Source organism: Heterodontus francisci, chromosome 35, assembly GCF_036365525.1.
Source record: "Heterodontus francisci isolate sHetFra1 chromosome 35, sHetFra1.hap1, whole genome shotgun sequence".
Classification (NCBI taxonomy): Eukaryota; Metazoa; Chordata; class Chondrichthyes; order Heterodontiformes; family Heterodontidae; genus Heterodontus; species Heterodontus francisci.
The window spans coordinates 19894072-19916502 of record NC_090405.1 but is presented as its reverse complement, the minus strand read 5'-3'; the positions used below and the strand labels follow the sequence as shown (position 1 = coordinate 19916502).

General features: G+C 45.1%; 1 protein-coding gene, 1 long non-coding RNA gene and 1 pseudogene across 2 annotated transcripts; all 3 read right to left on the bottom strand.

Annotated features, from left to right (window-relative positions):
• Positions 1–2541: 2541 nt before the first annotated feature.
• On the bottom strand, positions 2542–2650 carry LOC137350758 (U2 spliceosomal RNA; annotated as a pseudogene).
• A 7774-nt stretch (positions 2651–10424) lies between these two features.
• LOC137350422 (histone H2B 1/2-like) lies at positions 10425–10799 on the bottom strand. Its single transcript, XM_068015083.1, has one exon. It carries the CDS (start codon positions 10797–10799, stop codon positions 10425–10427), a length of 375 nt encoding a protein of 124 aa, XP_067871184.1.
• Positions 10800–16824: 6025 nt separating this feature from the next.
• LOC137350421 (uncharacterized) lies at positions 16825–21917 on the bottom strand. Its single transcript, XR_010969411.1, has 3 exons — positions 21609–21917; positions 21165–21241; positions 16825–18813 (listed from the first exon to the last, which is right to left on the bottom strand). It is a non-coding gene; the product is annotated as an uncharacterized lncRNA (long non-coding RNA).
• Between the last annotated feature and the right edge of the window lie 514 nt (positions 21918–22431).

Here is a 22431-nt window from a genome sequence, read left to right as displayed (position 1 = left end):
CTTGGAGGTCCTCCTTGACCTCGACCCCCATTGACTGCAACCGGAGTAGATTTTGCATAATTTTCTGGAGTCGGGACACTTCCCTCTGTCTCTCTCTCGCCTTCTGAACACCTTTGTGGATGAAGAACCTCTTGATGTTCTCCTTAATCGCTTCCCACCAGTGAACTGGAGACTCAAAGAGGGGTTTCACGGTCCTCCAACCATTGTAATCCCTTTTGAGTTCCTCAACGTTCTCTGGGGTCAGCAGTGTCGCATTGAGCTTCCACGTCCCTCTGCCAACCCGCTGGTCGTCCTGTAAGTGACAGTCGGCCAGTAAGAGGCAGTGGTCGGAGAAGAACACCAGCTTGACGTCGGTGGATCCGACCGTGACAGCACGGGACACAAACAGGAAGTCAATCCTGGAACGGGCAGACCCGTCCGATCTTGACCATGTGTATCTGTGCTGCGCTCCGTCTGCAGGTTTGCTGAAGACGTCGTGCAGTTTGGCATCTTTAACTGTTTCTATTAGGAATCTGGACGTAGCGTCCAGTTTGCTGTCGTCACTGCCGGATCGTCCAGCCGCATCGATGATGCAGTTGAAGTCACCGCCTAGGATGACCGGCCTGGACGTCGCCAGCAGCAGTGGGAGCTGCTGGAAGACGGTCAGCCGCTCGCTGCGTTGTACCGGGGCGTACACGTTGATCAACCGGAGCGGAGCGTTGTTGTACATCACGTCTGCTACGAGGAGGCGGCCGCCCACCACCTCCTTAACTTCGGAGATGGTGAAGTTACCTCCCCGCAGCAGAATACCCAGGCCGGAGGAACGGCAGTCATTACCCCCCGACCAGATCGATGGCCCGTGGGACCACCATCGCGACCACTGCCTGTAGGTGCTGAGGTGTGGTATTCCACACTCCTGCAGAAACAGTAGGTCAGCTTTGACCTTGGCAAGGTAATCCAAGGTTGAAACACATCGCGTAGTAGATTTAATGCTACGCACATTAATGGAAGCAATTCTTACACCCATTTTTTACTAAAAATTAGTTGTTGCTTCCCATACCATTCGTCCTCGCTAGTCCCAGTCCTTCGGGATGTTCCTGCATACCCATCGTGTGCGCAAGCAGTTTCACGTTGGTTGGGCTCAGAAACCCCTCCTGATTTTTCATGCAGGGTTTGTGCTGCTCGGGTGACATCGGGGGGGTCTTGTAGGCAGAGAGGATTGGGTTGTCCTCAGCTGCTTCCATCTGTTCCTCCTCGAAAACATCACAGCTCCCGGTCTCCCGGAGCTCAGGTGCGCCAGACGTGTCTTTGCTCACGGTGTCCCGGAGCTGAGATGCGTTGGCCACGTCGTTACATGTGGGGCATTGGGGTTGGGGCACGCCGGGCCCATCACAGCTTCCAGTGCCCGGGGGCTGGGATGCTTTATCATCCATCTCGGAGTTCTGCCACCTCTTTTGAAGGGGCTGTCGTTCCAGCATTTCCCCGTCCAGTGAAGAGGAGTTGTTGCAGTCTGATTCAGAAGAGAGCCTCCTCTTGCCACTGGTTTGGGTGGTGGCTTTGGGATGTTTTTTCCTTGTGGTTTTCCTCTGGACCACTTGCCACTGACCTGTTTGTCCATCTGCTGCCTCCTCCTCCATTGATTCTGTCTGTGGAGGAGGGGTTTCCGGGCGCTGGGTAGGTGCTGGATCGTTGGTTTCAGCTGCCTCCCCTTCCTTCTCAGGTTGAAGTTCCTCACTGCGGAGAAGGTTGCTGGTCTCCTTTCGAACAGCGGACGCCTTCGTCGAACCTTCTCGCGGCCTTTCCTTGGACCTTGCCGCCTGAGCATAGCTGAGGCAACGTTTGGGGCAGGTCTTGTAGAGATGGCCTGCCGCACCGCACAAGTTGCAACACTTAGTCTGCTTACAGTCCTTGGTCTGATGGCCTTCCTCCTTGCAGTTCTTGCAAACAACCGTGCTGCAGTTGGCTGCCATGTGACCAGATTTGCCACAGGTGCGGCAAACTCTGGGCTGCCCAGCGTAGACCAAGAAGCCTCGACTTCCCCCGATAGCGAAGCTGGAGGGAGGGTGGATGATGGCTCCACTGGGATCTACCTTCAAGGTCACCTTGACCTGCCGCTTGCTGGTCCAGATCCCAAAGGGGTCCTTGACATCAGTGCTGGCCACCTCGACATACCTGGCGAGAAAGGTGAGTACATCCACCACCGGAACATGGGGGTTGTAGAGGTGAATTGTCACCACCCGGTCCCGTTGTGACGGAAGTGTGAAGAGCGGCTCCGCTGTGAGGATCGACAGTGGCGCCCGGTCCCCTTTCTCCTTGAACGCCTTCAGGAACTTGATGCATCCCGCCACGTTCCGGAACGTCACGTCAAAGTATCCACTGCTGGGGAAATCCTGCAGGCAGAAGACGTCCGTCGCTTGAAATCCGCAGCAATCGAAGAGAATTTTCTTGATGAAGAAGGTGCGATCAACCGGTGCATCTCCTTCCTTGTCCTTCACGACCACCCGAACGGTGTTCCGCACTCCCTGGCCCGAAGCTCGAAAATTGGTTATAGCCATTTTACTCAAAGCTTCCCCAGGATCAAAAGGCAATGATCATGGTCTCTTCTCAATCAAATAAGCACTGATAAGAACAGATCCTACACTTGATCTTAGCCAAAAGGCCGAGAAGTCCTTTTTTTTTGTTAGAGGAGGAGGGTGGGTGGGAGACACGACACGTGTAGTGTATCGGGTACAGCCACCACCCAAATATATAGTTTTTACTTACCCAGCAGTCCCCTGGTCCTCCGAAAACAAAAGGGAATTAACTTTTAAACTCCCACTGAAATTGACTTCCCAGCTGCAAGCCCGCTCTCGCACCTTCGCTACTGTCAAGCTGCAGTCACCAAAACTAAAAGAAAGAGATTATAAACCACCCAAATATATAGTTTTTACTTCCCCAGCAGTCCCCTGGTCCTCCGAAAACAAAAGGGAATTAACTTTTAAACTTCCACTGAAATTGACTTCCCAGCTGTAAGCTCGCTCTCGCACCTTCGCTACTGTCAAGCTGCATTCTGTTCTTTGTCAATCTCTGCTACTGTACATGAGTGATATCTGTTATGCATATATTATTTTCTGGTACTGGAAGTGAATGTTGGATTTATTCTTCAGCTGTTAGTCTCTGGTACTGCATATGAGTCTGGGTCTCATTCAGTATCAGTCAATTTCTGGTACACTCTGCATGTGCACATCCAGGGCTCATTCTGCATTTGGCAGTCTCTGGTACTGAATGTGTGTTACAATTCATTTTTTATGTGTCTGTTTCTCAGACAGTCAGTTACAGTGGGATTAATTTTGTATCTCTCAGCTACTGCCATTGCCTGCAAATGTGATACATTGTGTATCTATGAAATTCTGTTACAGGATTCCTCTGTACCTGCACTTAATATGTATCTCAGTGATGGTATTGAGAACTATTTGTTTAATGCCATGATGTGTCACGATTTGCTTGCCTCATTTGTATTTCAAAATATGGATCACATTTTAACTGTGTGTTTTATTGAGTTGTGGTGTGAGAGTTTTAGGAACATAGGATCATAGGAGCAGGACATTCAGCCGATTGAGCATGCTCTGCCATTCAAGATGATCATGACTGATCATCCACTTCAATGCCTTTTTCACACACTATCCTCATATCCCCTTATGTCATTTGTATTTAGAAATCTGTCACTCTCTGCTTTAAACATACTCAATGACTGAGCTTCCACAGCCCTCTGGGGTACAGAATTCCAAATGTTTAACAACGCTCTGAGTAAAGAGGTTTTTCCTCATTGCTATCTGTTTTGGACTAATATTTAGTCTGTAACTCTGAACACATTTGTGAATGATGGCATATGTTTCAAACTCACAAATGGTGTGCTCAGGACAATTAGAATCATTGAATTGATACTCTATCTTTCGTTACAGCTCTTACAGAGATTATTGGACTGGTATGAAATGAGTAGTGCAGTGTGCACTAATTGACATAATACTATAACTTTATTTTTGATACTGTATGAGATGTTTGTACTACATTGTAATCTGTCACTGAGTCTGCAGTCTGGGCTACATTTATTTTATTTATTTATTTAGAGAGACAGCACTGAAACAGGCCCTTCGGCCCACCGAGTCTGTGCCAACCATCAACCACCCATTTATACTAATCCTGCACTAATTCCATATTCCTACCACATCCCAACATTTCCCTACCACCTACCTACACTAGGGGCAATTTTATAATGGCCAATTTACCTATCAACCTGCAAGTCTTTGGCATGTGGGAGGAAACCGGAGCACCCGGAGGAAACCCACGCAGACACAGGGAGAACTTGCAAACTCTACACAGTCAGTACCCAGAATTGAACCCGGGTCGCTGGAGCTGTGAGGCTGCGGTGCTAACCACTGCGCCACTGTGCCACCTCTAAGGAATCTAAGGATTCATTCTGTACCTTTCCATCAGCTGCTCTACCTGATATTTAATTTGTAGCTTAGGCTGCACTTTTGTGGGATTAATCCGGTGCCTTTCAATCTGATGGTGGGTGTGATTTTGAACTGAGATTGATAGACCTACCTTTCAGCAGTACTGAGTTGGGGTGAATTGGAAACAACTTCTGCCTCTCCTGCATTGTTTGATTGTCTGCTGGATTGAAAATGTGTCTCTGGAACTTGGGATCAGTGCGAGTCTGACTACTTCTGCTCTCTGTGCCTGTGGAACTCATGGCCTGTCTGTGTCTCTGTGCTCTGGGTGTGATAATGTACCTACTCTGTGTTAGAAGGAGTGGACTGCACTTTTCCTTGTGCTGGGGAATCACCACCTTCCTTCAGGTTCCTTCAAGTTTTTGCCTACAGAGAGAAAGAAAAATATCTCTGTAACTCAAGATCAATTGAGGTAGAAGCGAGAAAAGACATTGTTACGACCAGGTGAGAAAGGCTCCCCCTCTCAGCCTCTTCCTTACCTGTAACAGGGTTTAACTTTTTAAAACACCATGTTTTAGCTTCACTACTCCCTAATTCTAATGGCAAAGAAATCAACCAGGCATGTTTTCTCAGATTTAAAAAAGAACAGTGTTAGTTTATTAACCTTAAAAATCTAATTCAGTTAAAATGAATAAAGATACGCAGCACAACCACGCTAGCGTGCATATGCGATAAACAGACACACAAATAGAAACGGAAAAGGAGAAAAGATTTGAAGCAATAGCTGGAGTTCAGTTGCTGGCTTTGGGTTTGATGTAAAGTCTTTGATTGCTGTTATGGCTTGCAGTTCTTGTTGGGGACCAGTGCACACTTTCAAACTTGTTTCGCTGGTCTTCTGTCTTGAGGGTTGAGCTACTCCCATGGGTCTCTGGGACTCTGCATGTGTGTGTGTGAGAGAGGGAAGGACCTGCCTTCTGTTGTCTTCAGATTGCAGTCTCTGTCATATTTTTATTTCCATCTGGCATTATAGCATAAGAACATAATAACTAGGAGCAGGATTAGGCTATTCTGCCACTCGAGCCTGTTCCACCATTCAATAAGATCATGGCAGATCAAATCATGGCCTCAACTCCACTATCCTGCCTGCCCCTATAACCAATTATTCCCTTATAGATCAAAAGTCAGTCTAACTCAACCTTGAATATATTCAATGACCAACCTCCACCATCCTCTTGGGTAGATAATTCCAAAGAATAGCAGCCCTTTGTGAGAAGAAATTCCTCCTCAACTCCATCTAAAATGAGAGACTCCTTATTTTGAAACTGTTCCCCCATAGTTCTCGATTCCCTCATGAGGGGAAACATCATTTCAGCAAATACCTTGTCAAGCCCCCTCAGAATCTTATGTATTTCAATAAGATTGACTCTCATTCTTCTAAACTCCAATGAGTGCACCACAACCAGGTCAACCTTTCCACATAACACAACACCTTTATCCCAGAAATCAACCTAGTGGTACTTGCCTGAACTACCTCCAATGCAAATATATCTCTCCTTAAATAAGGAGACCAAAACTGCATGCAACACTCAAGGTGTGGTCGAACCAACAACCTGCACATTTATACCCCATCCCCCTTGCAATAAACACCAACATTCCATTTGCCTTCCTAATTACTTGCTGTGTTTTCATGCTAACATTTTGTGATTCATATATGAGGACACCCAGATCCCTCTGTACCACAGTATTCTGCATTCTCTCTCTAATTAAATAATATTCTGCTTTTCTATACGTCATACCAAAGTGGATAACCTCACATTTTCCCACATTATACTTCATTGCCAAATTTTTGTCCACATACTTAACCTGTCTTTATCCCTTTGCAAACTCATTGTGTCCTCCTCACAACTTGCTTTCCCACCTATCTTTGTATCCCCAGCAAATTTGATTACAATACACTCGATCCCTTCATCCAAGTTATTAATATAGATTGTAAGTAGTTGAGGCCCCAACACCAATCCCTGTGGCACCCCACTAATTAGTTTGCCAACCTGAAAAATGACCCATTTAACCCAATTCTCTGTTTCTTGTTAGTTAGCCAATCCTCTATCCATGCTAATATATTACACCTGAACACCATGAGCTCTTATCTTGTGTTGTAACCTTTTACATGGCACTTTATCGAACGCCTTTAAAATCCAAATACACTACATCTACTGGTTCCCCTTCATATACCCTGCTTGTTACATCCTCAAAGAACTCTAATAATTTTGTCAAACATGGTTTCCCTTTAATAAATCCATGTTGACTCTGCATGATTGTACTTTAATTTTCTGAATGTTCTGCTACCACTTACTTAATCATGGATTCCAGCATTTCCCCAATGACAGACATTAGGCTAGCAGGCCTATCATTACCTGCTTTTTGAATAGGGGTTTTACATTTGTGGTTTTAATATCCACTGGCACTGTTCCAGAATCTCGTGAATTGACGAAGATTACAACCAACGCATCCACTATGGCTGGAGCCATTTCTTTTAAACTCTAGGATGCAGGCCATCAGGTCTAGGGGATCTGTCAGATTTTAGTCCCATTAGTTTTCCTCATACATTTTTTCTAGCGATAGTGATTGTTTCAAGTTCCTTCCCTCCTTTTCCCCTTGATTTTATACTATTCTTTGGATGCTTTTAGTGTTTTCTACCATGAAGACTGAGTCAAAATACTTGTTCAAAGTCTCTGCCATTTCCTTGTTTCTCATTGGACCAACCATTCAACCGAAATCGACAGCCGCTGTTTAAAATATTTCCTCGATACTTCTCACCGAGTGACAGCAATAGTTGTTGTTCGCATAACTGCCCACATCCCTACTGCCCGGCTCTATTTCCTCTATTCACTGTTCAAGAACAACAAACAGTGTGAAACTAAAGCCAAACCAGGAACGTGCATTACAGGTTTGAGGACAGAAAACAACAATGATTTTCAATAGCAGAATCTTCCCGTTCTGTCTCCCTTACCTTGTCCACACACAGCTCGAGAATGGCCTCTTCCTTCCTGCACTTACTCTGTTCCGGGAGCAGATTCTCATTGAGAAGCGGCGCTCAGATCACCGGAGAGAAAAAAAGAATTCAAACTGTCTCAATGAAAAACAGACCAGAATTGACCCAGATACTTCCATTATTAAATTAATTCATCAGCACCAAACCACTTATCATTAATGCACCGGGAGGGTCTCCAAATTTATGAAATTGAAGGTGGCGGCATTTATTAAATTGTTGATTGACATCATGTAGTTCAGTTCTTCATTTAATTGGGGGTGGGAGGGTGCAGGGGGATGTGTGAGCAGAGGAGCAGAGCGAAATCCAGAGAGGGAACGGAAAACACACCTGGACAGATGTGAAACTGGTCAATGCACCATTACAATAACTCCATCTCTGACTCCCTCCTGACAGTAACCAACCCTTTCACAGAGACTGTGGGTGGCTCTGAAAAGAGTCTTTGGTTTATTAGATGACATTTTGGCCGCTTTACTTTTTCTGGGATCTCTGAGCGCTGGTTTTCTTGGGTAGCAGCACGGCCTGGATATTAGGCAGCACACCGCCCTGAGCGATGGTCTCCCCTCCCAGCAGCTTGTTGAGCTCCTCGTCGTTGCGGACGGCCAGTTGCAGGTGTCTGGGGATGATGCGGGTCTTCTTGTTGTCCCGGGCCCAGTTACCGGCCAGCTCGAGGATTTCAGTGGTCAGATACTCGAGCACAGCAGCCAGATAGACCGGGGCTCCGGCACCCACACGCTCAGCATAGTTGCCCTTTCTCAGGAGCCTGTGAACACGGCCCACCGGGAACTGCAGTCCAGCCCGGGAGGAGTGAGACTTGGCCTTGGCCCTGGCCCGAGCTTTCCCGCTGGTCTTTTCCTCTTCCTCTTTTCCTCCAAAATATACTTTATTCATAAAAATCTGTAAAAAATACAGTACAAAACAGTTCAAAATAACACCAAGTTGACATCCCAAAAAGTGCAAAGGAAATCAGTTTTCTTTGATGCAGGAGTGAGTTTCCTCACAACCCTTCCATTTTACAGCAAACCCATATTCAGTGTATACAGCCTGAGGGGTTTCCCATGGGTCCATCCCTCAGTTCACTTTGGTGGGAGAACCTTACACAGTGTTTATACCTCATTGAGACTTTACAGTGGCTGCCCCTCTTCCAGACACTTTTTTAAAATTTCCAAAGTATACTTTATTCATAAAAAACTATTAAAAAAATAGATTACCAAACAGTTCCAAAAAGCACAAAGTCGAAAAATACAAGGAGTGCAAATGAGATCAGTTTCTTTCAATACAGGAGTGAGTTGCCTCACAACCCTTCCATTTCATTTTACATGCTACGTACATTTTACAGCAAACCAAATATTTTCTGGATACAGTTGAGGGGTTTCCCATTGGTCCAGCCCCTCCGTTCACTTTGCTGGGGGGACCTTACACTGTGATCTTTCCACATTGAGCCTTTGCTGCGGCTGCCCCAAGCTTTAGTGCGTCCCTCAGCATGTAGTCCTGGACCTTGGAATGTGCCAGTCCGCAACATTCGGTCCTGGACAACTCTTTGCGCTGGAATTCCAGAACGTTTCGGGCAGACCAAAGGGTGTCTTTCACCGAATTGATAGTTCTCCAGCAGCAGTTGATGTTTGTCTCGGAGTTCGTCCCTGGGAACAGCCCGCAGAGCACAGAGTCCTGTGTTACAGAGGTGCTTGGGATGAACCTCGACAAAAACCACTGCATCTCTTTCCACACCTGCTTTGCAAAGACACATTCCAGAACGAGGATGGGCAACTGTCTCTTCCCCACCACAGCCACTTCGAGGGCATCGTGCAGAGGGGGTGTGACTCCGGGCGTGCAGGAAGGATCTGACGGGGAGGGCTCTTCTCACCACCAGCCAAGCTGCATCTTGGTGCTTGTTTGAAAGTTCTGGTGATGAGGCATTCTGCCAAATGACTTTGGCAGTCTGCTCAGGCCACAATCTCACAAATACTTTCACAAAGAATGCTGAAATCCGCTGACATTGGTCCCTCTGGGCTGGGATGGTAGTGGTGGAGGCTGCTGATTGGTCACTCTGTTACTGCATCTCATGATGTGGTTCATGTTTCCAATCCCAGAGCTGCTTAATTCACCAATCCGGAGATTCCACGCTGAATAACGGCGGAAAATAACGGCGCTAAATTGTCAGACTCCAACAGATTTTTTAAATTTGAAAAGCCCGCTAATATATTTGTAAAACAAGGAGCAGCTTCAATATAGAATATCGCATTAACAGGCAATTTCATTTTACAGCAAAAAATTTGAAAATCTTTCTCCTCTTGTATTATTCTACATTTTGTTACAAGTTCCAGATACACTTTTACACTCTGGCATCTATTCGGGTTTATTCTCCGTCCTTTTTGAAACAGTCTGTAAGCGGCGGCAGAAAGTCTCATTCACAGCATTCTGCAAGCGGACACATTTCAGATCAATTTTTGTCAGGATACCGCATCACTGATTCTAGATTGAACCTATTTGTGGGAGACAAAAGCGGAGAGAAGATTTTTACTGTCAGGTGTTGAAATGTGAGACTGAGGGTTCCGACACCAGCGGGGTTTCCAGATAATGTACTTATTTAATCATTGAGGCCGAGCTTCAACAAGGGAAACAAGTGACTGAGAACTGATCTGTCAGCTTTTATTATCGAGATACAGGAAAGGGGTCGAATATGAACGCGTCCGAGATCCAAGCGCACTTGGGGTCAGTGATGAGTAATTAATTTACAGGGCATTATTAAGTAGAGACACAAAGATCTCAACAGTGAAAGTGAATCACCCAGAATCCATGGGGTTAAAACAGAGATCAGAAAGGCAATTAGAAAGTTCCAGACTCTTCGTATAAAAAAAAAACAAATCGATACCATTGAGATGATGATGTAGCTTTTTCAGAGAGATTGTGGGTGGCTCTTAAAAGAGCCGTTGTGTTTGGGATGTTTTTCAGTCCATTGTGCAGTTTTACTTGGAGCTGGTGTACTTGGTCACCGCCTTTGTCCCTTCCGACACGGCGTGCTTGGCCAGCTCCCCGGGCAGCAGCAGGCGCACGGCGGTCTGGATCTCCCGGGAGCTGATGGTGCTGCGCTTGTTGTAATGGGCCAGGCGGGAAGCCTCACCCGCGATGCGCCCGAAAATATCGTTCACAAACGAGTTCATGATGCTCATGGCCTTGGAGGAGATGCCGGTGTCGGGGTGAACCTGCTTCATCACTTTGTAGATGTAGATGGAGTAACTCTCCTTCCTCGACTTTCTCCGCTTCTTGCCGCCCTTTGCTGACGGTTTATTTAAGGCTTTCTTGGCGCCCTTCTTAGCAGCTGCTTTCTTCTCTTCAGGCATTTTCAGATTCAATTTCAGACACAGAAATAAACCAAACCCCTTCCGAGTGCGGATTAAATAGACAATCCCACAGCTCTTTGCTGATGAGGGATGGGGGAAAGTTAAGATTGTGATTGGGCGATTGGCAATGATGTCACAACGGTTTTATATTGTAATACTACAATTGGTCTCTTCAGCCATCCAATCAGATTTAACATCTACAAACCAATCACTAACTCTTTCACTACATTCAGGAATTACATTTCCCAAAGACTCTCTCCAGTCCCAGTTTCTATTGGAAAATCCACCGGGAAATGTGTCCTGGCTGCGAGGGTCCCTTATTCTCAGCAGTTTCTCACATTCCGGCCTCTCTAAGTTGAGCCGCTTTTTTGGGTGCTCGGGAGGGAAAGAGTCGCCTTCAGATTGACACTTTGGTTGGCTCAAGAAGACTGAGGACACCAACACCTCACCTGCCTCATCGTCGGGGAGACTGTCAACACTGTTCTTCCCGGCGATATGATCCGGGACCGGTTTTCCATTTAATCTGTTATGGGTCATTTGTCTTTTCTGTCTATTTAGCTTATGCATTACCATAATTAAACTCTTCATATATAAACTGCTACTTCTTAATATTATATTTAAACTGTTGCTTCTTAATAAACTATTATGAGCTCGACATTATGAGCTCGACCCGCTTCTTTGTGTATCTGTGAACACAAAACCTAAATCTTACAATTCCTTCCCAGGGAATATTTTATTCAAAAAGAGACTTTTTGCACACACTGGAAATCTGAATAATAACAGAAGATTCTGGAAACACTCAGCACTTCCCGCAGCATCTGTGGAGAGAGGAAGGTAGGAGCAACGTTTCAGGTTTATTGAAGGGTCGCAGAACTGGACCATTAACCCGAGCTTCACTTCTCCACAGTTGTTTCCGGACTGGCTGAGTGTTTTCAGTATTTTAGCTTTTATCTTTCTGTATTTCATCTCTTTCTATTTTAACTGTTTGCTGTGAAACTTTCAGCATTCTGCTCAGTTCTTTGTGTAGTTATGTTTTCTTTATTTGAAGTAATGTAAATACTATCCTGAAAATACAGACAGAAATACTGGTCAATGGTAAATACTGGTAAAATATAACAGGGCACATTTACAATCATCGGATCAATGAAGACAACCTTTATTACGAATCAATTATCTTTATTTTCAATATAAATATATGAAGCAATATCAGTGTAGCACTTGCAGACAAAAATCTATTACCTCACATTACCTGCTTCGTTAACCCTGACAGACCATGTCAATTTCTGCCCCTATGTTGCATTTCTCACTTTTAGCTAGAAAACGTCAGCAATTTGTGATATAGTGCAGTTTACAGATCAGACAGTCAGACACAACCTGCAATAATTGTTCAGCTTTTGTTGGACAGATGGGATTTAGAAATACTAAGAAACAAGACGAGCTGTTATTGCATTTAGTTAGCCCAAACGTTAGTGATGACCCTGTGCCAAATAAGTGAGCCTGTTGTCCCGTACCTTAGAGTAAGAATCATTCTTTATCTGTGGCAATCTGTCAGTTTCCGTTACTGAAAGAGAATGTGGAATTCATGCTGCCGTCAGTCAGTCTCTAATTCTGTATGTGAGCTTAGGATTCAGACACTGCCAATAAGTCTCTGTTGCAGTATGTAACTGTGTGATTCATTCCGTATCCGTCAGCCTCTGGTACTGTGTGTGAGAGTAGGATTGCTGTTGTACCTCTCTGCCACTGTAAACCTTTGAATCTGGGCTCATTTAACATCCGTCAGTCTCTGGTACTGCCTATGAGTGTGGGTTTTATTCAGTATCTGCCAGTTTCTGGTACTGCCTATGAGTGTGAGATTTGTTCAGTGTCTGTCAGTCTCTGGTACTCTCTGTGTGGGATGCATTCAGAAATCATTAATCTCTGGGATAGTTTGTAGTTCAGAATTCATCCTACACACAATTACATAGAATTTACAACACAGAGACAAGCTATTCTGCCCAAGTGCTGCTGGTTCCACATGAGCCTCCTCCCACCTTACCTCCTCTAATTGTATCTGCAAATCCCTCAAATCTTTTCTGCCTCATATTTAATTTATCAATCATTTAATTTGATGTTAAATGTAACAATTCTCACCCGGGTTTTCTCCGGGTGCTCCGGTTTCCTCCCACAAGCCAAAAGACTTGCAGGTTGATAGGTAGATTGGCCATTATAAATTGTCACTAGTATAGGTAGGTGGTAGGGAAATATAGGGACAGGTGGGGATGTTTGGTAGGAATATGGGATTAGTGTAGGATTAGTATAAATGGGTGGTTGATGTTCGGCACAGACTCGGTGGGCCGAAGGGCCTGTTTCAGTGCTGCATCTCTAATCTAATCCAAAAAAACCCAAGTGCTGCATGTTCCAGATTCTAACCAGGTCCAAAGCAGGGTAAAGAAGTTTCTCCTGAATTAATTATTTGATTTATTCCTGACTATTTCATATTTACAGCTTTTGACTCCACCACAAATGGGAAATATCTCTACCTCTACCCTATCAAATCCTTTCATATAATTCAGTGCTTCTATTAGGTGATCATTCAGCTTCCTCTTTTCCAAACAAAAGAGACCAGACTTGTTCAGTATTTAGAACTCCTGTGGAACAAGTAGCTCAGTTTGCAGTAATGGAATAAATACTGTATCTCAGTCTGAAAGTGTATGCGATTTTAGATGGTGATGTCTCGGAACGTGTTTTTGGGATCCTTAGGGGGGAGGGGGAGTAGCCCCAAGTCGTGGTCCACATAGGCACCAACGACATAGGTAGGAAGAGAGATGGGGATTTAAGGCAGAAATTCAGGGAGCTAGGGTGGAAGCTTAGAGCGAGAACAAACAGAGTTGTTATCTCTGGGTTGTTGCCCGTGCCACGTGATAGCGAAGCGAGGAATAGGGAGAGAGAGGAGTTGAACACATGGCTGCAGGGATGGTGCAGGAGGGAGGGTTTTGGTTTCCTGGATAATTGGGGCTCTTTCTGGGGTAGGTGGGGCCTCTACAAACAGGATGGTCTTCACCTGAACCAGAGGGGTACCAATATCCTGGGGGGGAGATTTGCTAGTGCTCTTCGGGGGGGTTTAAACTAATTCAGCAGGGGAATGGGAACCTAAATTGTAGTTCCAGTGTACAGGATGTTGAGAGTAGTGAGGTCAGGGATAAGGTTACAAGGACGCAAGAGGGCACTGGCAAGCAAGAACCTGGTTTAAAGTGTGTCTACTTCAACGCCAGGAGCATCCGGAATAAGGTGGGTGAGCTTGCAGCATGGGTTGGTACCTGGGATCTCGATGTAGTGGCCATTTTGCAGACATGGCGAGAGCAGGGGCAGGAATGGATGTTGCAGGTTCCGGGATTTAGATGTTTCAGTAAGAACAGAGAAGATGGTAAAAGAGGCGGTGGGGGGGGGGGGGCGGTGGGGGGGGGGGGGTGGGATTGTTAATCAAGGAGAGTATTACAACGACAGAAAGGATGTTTGAGGACTCGTCTACTGAGGTAGTATGGGCCGAGGTTAGAAACAGGAGAGGTGAGGTCACCCTGTTGGGAGTCTTTTATAGACCTCCGAATAGTTCCAGAGATGCAGAGGAAAGGATAGCGAAGATGATTCTCGACAGGGGCGAGAGTAACAGGGTAGTTGTTATGGGGGACTTTAACTTTCCAAATATTGACTGGAAATACTATAGTTCGAGTACTTTAGATGGGTCAGTTTTTGTCCAGTGTGTGCAGGAGGGTTTTCTGACACAGTATGTAGCCAGGCCAACCAGGGGCGATGCCACATTGGATTTGGTACTGGGTAATGAACCCGGCCAGGTGTTAGATTTAGATGTAGGTGAGCACTTTGGTGATAGTGATCACAATTCGGTTAGGTTTACCTTCGCGATGGGCAGGGACAGGTATATACCGCAGGGCAAGAATTATAGCTGGGGGAAAGGAAATTATGATGCGATTAGGCAAGATTTAGGATGCGTAGGATGGGGAAGGAAACTGCAGGGGATGGGAACAATTGAAATGAGGAGCTTATTCAAGGAGCAGCTACTGCGTGTCCTTGATAAGTATGTACCTGTCAGGCAGGGAGGAAGTTGTCGAGCGAGGGAGCCGAGGTTTACTAAAGAAGTTGAAGCGCTTGTCAAGAGGAAGAAGAAGGCTTATGTTAGGATGAGACGTGAAGGCTCAGTTAGGGTGCTTGAGAGTTACAAGCTAGCCAGGAAGGATCTAAAGGGAGAGCTAAGAAGAGCAAGGAGAGGACACGAGAAGTAATTGGCGGATAGGATCAGGGAAAACCCTAAGGCTTTCTATAGGTATATCAGGAATAAAAGAATGACGAGAGTTAGATTAGGGCCAATCAAGGATAGTAGTGGGAAGTTGTGTGTGGAATCAGAGGAGGTAGGGGAAGTGTTAAATGAATATTTTGCGTCAGTATTTACAGTAGAGAAAGAAAATGTTGTCAAGGAGAATACTGAGATTCAGGCTACTAGGCTAGATGGGATTGAGGTTCACAAGGAGGAGGTGTTAGCAATTTTGGAGAGTGTGAAAATGGATAAGTCCCCTGGGCCAGATGGGATTTATCCTCGGATTCTCTGGGAAGCTAGGGAGGAGATTGCAGAGCCTTTGTCCTTGATCTTTATGTCGTCATTGTCGACAGGAATAGTGCCAGAAGACTGGAGGATAGCAAATGTTGTCCCCTTGTTCAAGAAGGGGAGTAGAGACAGCCCTGGTAATTATAGACCGGTGAGCCTTACCTCGGTTATGGGTAAAATGTTGGAAAAGGTTATAAGAGACAGGATTTATAATCATCTTGAAAAGAATAAGTTCATTAGCGATAGTCAGCACGGTTTTGTGAAGGGTAGGTCGTGCCTCACAAACCATATTGAGTTTTTCGAGAAGGTGACCAAACAGGTGGATGAGGGGAAAGCAGTGGATGTGGTGTATATGGATTTCAGTAAGGTGTTTGATAAGGTTCCCCAAGGTAGGCTATTGCAGAAAATACGGAAGTATGGGGTTGAAGGTGATTTAGAGCTTTGGATCAGAAATTGGCTAGCTGAAAGAAGATAGAGGGTGGTGGTTGATGGCAAATGTTCATCCTGGAGTTCAGTTACTAGTGGTGTACCGGAAGGATCTGTTTTGGGGCCACTGCTGTTTGTCATTTTTATAAATGACCTGGAAGAGGGTGTAGAAGGGTGGGTTAGTAAATTTGCGGATGACACAAAGGTCGGTGGAGTGGTGGATAGTGCCGAAGGATGTTGTAGGGTTCAGAGGGACATAGATAGGCTGCAGAGCTGGGCTGAGAGATGGCAAATGGAGTTTAATGCGGAAAAGTGTGAGGTGATTCACTTTGGAAGGAGTAACAGGAATGCAGAGTACTGGGCTAATGGGAAGATTCTTGGTAGTGTAGATGAACAGAGAGATCTTGGTGTCCAGGTACATAAATCCCTGAAAATTGCTACCCAGGTTAATAGGGCTGTTAAGAAGGCATATGGTGTGTTAACTTTTATTAGTAGGGGGATCGAGTTTCGGAGCCACAATGTCATGCTGCAGCTGTACAAAACTCTGGTGAGACCGCACCTGGAGTATTGCGTGCAGTTCTGGTCACCGCATTATCGGAAGGATGTGGAAGCTTTGGAAAGGGTGCAGAGGAGATTTACTAGGATGTTGCCTCGTATGGAGGGAAGGTCTTACGAGGAAAGGCTGAGGGACTTGAGGTTGTTTTCGTTGGAGAGAAGGAGGAGGAGAGGTGACTTAATAGAGACATATAAGATAATCAGAGGGTTAGATAGGGTGGATAGTGAGAGTCTTTTTCCTCGGATGATGATGGCAAACACGAGGGGACATAGTTTAGTTTAGAGATACAGCACTGAAACAGGCCCTTCGGCCCACCGAGTCTGTGCCGATCATCAACCACCCATCTATACTAATCCTACACTAATTCCATATTCCTACCACATCCCCACCTGTCCCTATATTTCCCTCCCACCTACCTATACTTGGGGCAATTGCTAATGGCCAATTTACCTATCAACCTGCAAGTCTTTGGCATGTGGGAGGAAACCGGAGCACCCGGAGGAAACCCATGCAGACACAGGGAGAACTTGCAAACTCCACACAGGCAGTACCCAGAATTGAACCCGGGTGGCTGGAGCTGTGAGGCTGCGGTGCTAACCACTGCGCCACTGTGCCACCCTGCGCCATAGCTTTAACTTGAGGGGTGATAGATATAGGACAGATGTTAGAGGTAGTTTCTTTACTCAGAGAGTAGTAGGGGCGTGGAACGCCCTGCCTGCAGCAGTAGTAGACTCACCAACTTTAAGGAAATTTAAGTGGTCATTGGATAGACATATGGATGAAAATGGAATAGTGTAGGTCAGATGGTTTCACAGGTCGGCGCAACATCGAGGGCTGAAGGGCCTGTACTGCGCTGTAATGTTCTAATTCTAAAAAAGAAAAATAGGTATGTAATGTGTAGCTCAGGCTGCAATAAATAATTGAGACAGTATCTTTCATTCGAACACTATAGATTTATGGCGTGCGATGTTATGTGTACTTCAGTCTGTTCTAATGGAATATATAATGTTATTTCTCAGTCTGATACTGCTTGTTTATTCATTCACAGGATGTTGACATCGCTGGCAAGGTCAGTATTTATTGCCCATCAGTAATTACTCTTACAATTATGCTGAGTGGTTTACTGGGCCATTTCAGAGGACAGTTAAGATTGAATCACATTCCTGTGGGTCTGGAATCACTTATTGGCCAGACTGGGTCAGAATGGCAGATTTCCTTCTCTTAAGGACATTCCTGGATCTGATGGATTTTCTTGCAACAATCTAGTAGTTCCAAGGTCACTAGTATTGATACTAGATTTTTTAATTCCAGATTTTTTTAATTAACTGAAATTAAATTACTCAGATTCTGTCGTGGAATTTGAACTCATGTCTCTGGATCATTAGTCGAGACTTCTGGATTATTAGTCTTGGAGCATAATAACTAAAACAACCTGATATGAGATTTTTTTATACTGCTTTGTAATGTGGAGCTCAGTCTACACAAATGGAATTGATAATCTATTTCACTCTGATAATGTTTGAGATGTTTTTGGCTGGTAAATAATCCGTATCTCAGTCTACTGTATTTTTCAATTCCGCAGTCTGGGTAAGTTCTGCACTGGCATCTAATTTACATCACAGTTTAGACTTCATATTAGCATTGCTCAATCTGATACTGCATGTGATTTTTGCACTGGTATTGTTTAGATCAATCTATATGAATGGAATCAATACTGTATTTCAGTTTGATATTGTTTGAGTTTTTAGAATGGTATATAATGTTTAGATCAATCTGCACTAATGGAATTGATTCTGTATCTTTCAATTTTACAGTGTGGGTGAGTTCTGAACTGGTATCTAATTTGTGTCTCAGGTTACAATATCTTTCAGCAGCTTTAAATATTTCACTGTAATGAATGTTGGACTTGTATGTAACTTGTATCTTAAGGTACACTATGGGGATGTTTAAACATCCTTCTCATCAATCGATGTGAACTTTGCCTATGGTATTTAATTTAAATGTCAGGGTATTCCATTAGGTTAGATTCTGTGTCATCCAATCAGTACCATGTGCCAATTCTATCTGATATTTAATTGATAGCTAAGTCTGCATTATATTTAGGTTGACACATTACATTTTCATCTGCTAGTGGGTGTGATTTTGACCTGGGATTGATGTATCTGACTGTCAGTGGGACTCAATTGGGGTGAAATGGAAACAACTTCTTTCTCTCCTGCTTTGTTTGATTCTTGGATTGAAATGATGACTCTGGAACGTGGGATCAACGTGGGCCTGACTACTTTTGCAGTCTGACACTGTGGAACTGATGAACCAACTGTGGCTCTGCATTCTGAGTGATAATGTACCGACTGTGTGTGAGAGGAGCTGGCTGCACTGTTCCTTGTGCCTCGAGTGCAGCAACCATCACATTCATCATGATTCCTTCAAGTATTTGCCTGGAAGAAGAAAAAGTATATCTTATAACTCAAGAACAGGTGAGGTGTAAAATATCAAAGTGATCAATTTAATCTCTCAACGAATAATCATTAATAATAGCCACAAATGAAAACCAGTGTCAGTGTCTGCCTCCACTGAAGTACTGAAGCTCCCAGCTCCTGCAACACAAGTGTTCTGGGCAGATCCATCCAGCCAAAACACTGCACTGGGAACATCCCAACTGCTCTATGCTCCACACATATTTCCAGCCATCCTGCTTCATATGAATGAATGAAGAAAAATAAAGCCCAATGTGTGTATCCCACAATTCCTTTCTCCCCATACACGTGTTCCACCTCCCCTTAAATGTGTCAATACTATCCGCCGCATCCTCTCCTTGTGATAGCAAATTCCAGATTCCACTCACCACTCACTACATAAATAGGGTTTTCAAGAATTCCTCAATGGTTTTATTAATGATGATTTTATATTTTTGGCTCTTGTTTCGGACACCAACACAAGTAGAAACATATCTCCGTGTACCCTATCAAAGCCCTTCACCATTTCCTTACCTTTCTTTCATTTGCTCATAGGTTGTGGGCATCATTGGCCAGGCCAGCATTTATTGTCCGTTCCTTATTGTCCTTGATATAGTGGTGGTGAGCTGCCTTCTTGAACCACTGCAGTCTTTGCTGTGTAGGTACAACCAAAGCGCTGTTTGGAAGGGAGTACCAGGATTTTGACCCAGTGACAGTGAAGGATTGGCAATTTAGTTCCAAGTCAGGATGGTGTGTGGCTTGGAGGGGAACTTTCAGATGGTGGTTTGCTGCCCTTGTCCTTTTAGGTGGTAGAGGTGGCGGGATTGGAAGGTACTGTCCAAGAAGCCTTGGTGAGTTGTTGCAGTGCAGCTTGTAGATGGTACACACTGCTGTCACTGTGCATCAGTGGTAATGGGAGTGAATATTTAAGGTGGCGGATGCGATGCCAATCAAGCGGGCTAATTTGTCCTGGATGGCGTCGAGCTTCTTGAGTGTTGTTAAAGCTGCATTCATCCACGCAAGGGGAGAATATTTGATCACACTTCTGACTTGTGCCTTGTAACTAGTGGGCAGGTATTGGGGAGACAGGAGGTGAGTTACTTGCTGAAGAATTCCTAGCCTCTGACCTGCTCTTACAGCCACAGCATTTATGTGGCTGGTATAATTAAGTTTCTGGTCAATGGTATCCCCAAGATGTTAATAGTGGGGGATTCAGCAATGGCAATGTCATTGAACATCAAGGGGAGATGATTGGATTCTCTCTTGTTTGAGATGGTCATTGCCTGGCATTTATGTGGCACGAATGTTACTTGCCAGGTATCAGCCTAAGCCTGGATGTTGTCCAGGTCTTGCTACATCTGGACACGGGCTGCTTCAGTATCTGAGGAGTCATGAATGGTGCTGAACATTGTGCAATCATCAGCGAACATCCCCACTTCTCGCCTTTTGATGGAGGGAAGGTCATTCATGAAGCAGCTGAAGATGGTTGGGCCTTGGAAAATACCCTGAGGAACTACTGCAGTGATGTCCTGGGAGTGAGATGATTGACCTGAACAACCAAAGCCATCTTCCTTTATGCTTGGTATTAACTTCCTTTTTTAAAAAAAATGTTTTCCCCCTAATTCCCATTGACTCCAGTTTTGCTAGGGCTCCTTGATGCTACACAAGGTCAATAGCTGCCTTGATGTCAAGGGCAGTCACTCTCACCTCACAATGCAATGTTTCTTGAACCCTAAAATAAAAGCAAAATTCTGCAGATGCTGGAAATCTGAAATAAAAACATAAAATACTGAAAATACCCAGCACGTCAGGCAGCATATGTTGAGAGAGAAGCAGAGTTAATTTCTCAGGTCTGTGGCCTTTCATCTTATAATCTGTTGTATGTAAGATCAGGTTCATTCAGTTTGCAGTAATGGAATGAATACTGTGTCTTCCACTCTGACCATTTGTGAGATTTGTGGAGTGGTGTGTAACATGGAGCTCAGTCTGCAGTCTGGGTACATTATTGAGATTAATTCTGTACTTTACAATCAGGTACTGTTTGTCTGTTCCATCTGACATTGAATTTGTAGTTCAGGCTGCTCTCTTGTGAGAGTGACACAGTGCCTTGCAATCTGATAGTGGGTGTGATTTTGGACTGGGATTGATGTATCTACCTGTGAGTAGGACTGAGTTGGGGTGAAATGGAAACAACTTCAGTCTTTCCTGCTCTGAGTGACTGTTGGATTGAGTAAATGTCTCTGGAACTTGGGATCAGTGCCGGTCTGACTACTTCTGCTGGCGGTGATTGTGGAACTGATGTCTCTGCTCTCTGTGAGTGATACTGTACTTACTGTGTGTGAGGAGCTGGCTGCACTTCCCCTTGTGTCGAGGAATCACGACATTTATTCTGCTTCCATCAAGTATTTGCCTGTAGAAAGGAAATGTATTTATTATAATTCAGGAAGAGGTGTGGTAGAAGATACAAAAGTGACCAAAACAATTTTTCAATTAATAATCACTATGAACAATCACAAAGGAAACCCAGCAATACAAACAGAGTCAGTGTCTGATTCCACTGCAGTCCTGCAGCCCCCAGCTACTGCATACCAGGGGCTTTGGCCATTTTACAACAATTTAATGACATCCGGAAACAATCCACTGGGGCCATGAATGGGACTGACCGACGGAACAGGGACTTTTACACAGGTCAGATTTCCAGTTCCCGCTCCCATGGTCTAACCGTTCAAGCGAAACCAAACAGCCGCTGTTTAAAATGTGTCCTTCACACTTCTCACCTGGTGCCCATAATAGATTCTCTTTGTGTAACTCCCCACATCCTGACTGTCCGCTTCTGTTTTCACACTTCACTGTCCAATAACAACGAACTGTGGGATGAGGCTGGATCGCTCTCTTTGCGCTGGCACGGACATGATGGGCCGAATGGCCTCATTCTGTGTCGGAATTTTTCCATGTTTCTGTTTGCGGAATTGTTGCAGAAATCTGCGCCTGCGCTCCCCTCCCCCAGCACTGCCTGTGAGCGGAAGAAGATGGTTTAAAACAGCCGCCAATGGAGAGATCCCGGTCCTGGGGGAAGGGAGCAAACAGCAGCCTCCTTCCAGCAGCACATCGCTTTGGGAGCGTGTCCGCAGATGGACTCAGAGATCAGCATCGAGTCCGGGGCAAGTTCAGGGGGAGGCGGGGGCTGTTTGTAAGAGGCGGAGTGGAGCAGGAACTGGTCCCGGAACATGGAGTGAGTGGGGGAAGGGAGAGACCATTCTCGGGCTGTGTGGACAAAGGGATGGCGACAGAATGGGAAGAATTTGTTATTGAAATTCAATGCTGCTTCCTCTCCCCAGACCAGCAGTGAATATTCCTGGTTTAGTTCCAGTCTCAGCCGGTTTGCTGCTATTTGACAGTGAAGAGCGGAAACAGAGCCAGACAGGAAGAGTGTGGGGAGTTATACAAAGAGCATCTGTAAGTCGCCAGGTGAGAACTAAGACAGGCTCATTTTAAACAGGTTAATGCCATGGGAGCAATAAATGGAAATCTGACCAGTGCAAATGTCCCTGCTCCATCGGATATTTCCATTCATGGAGCAGTGCAGGGTTTGGGCTCTGT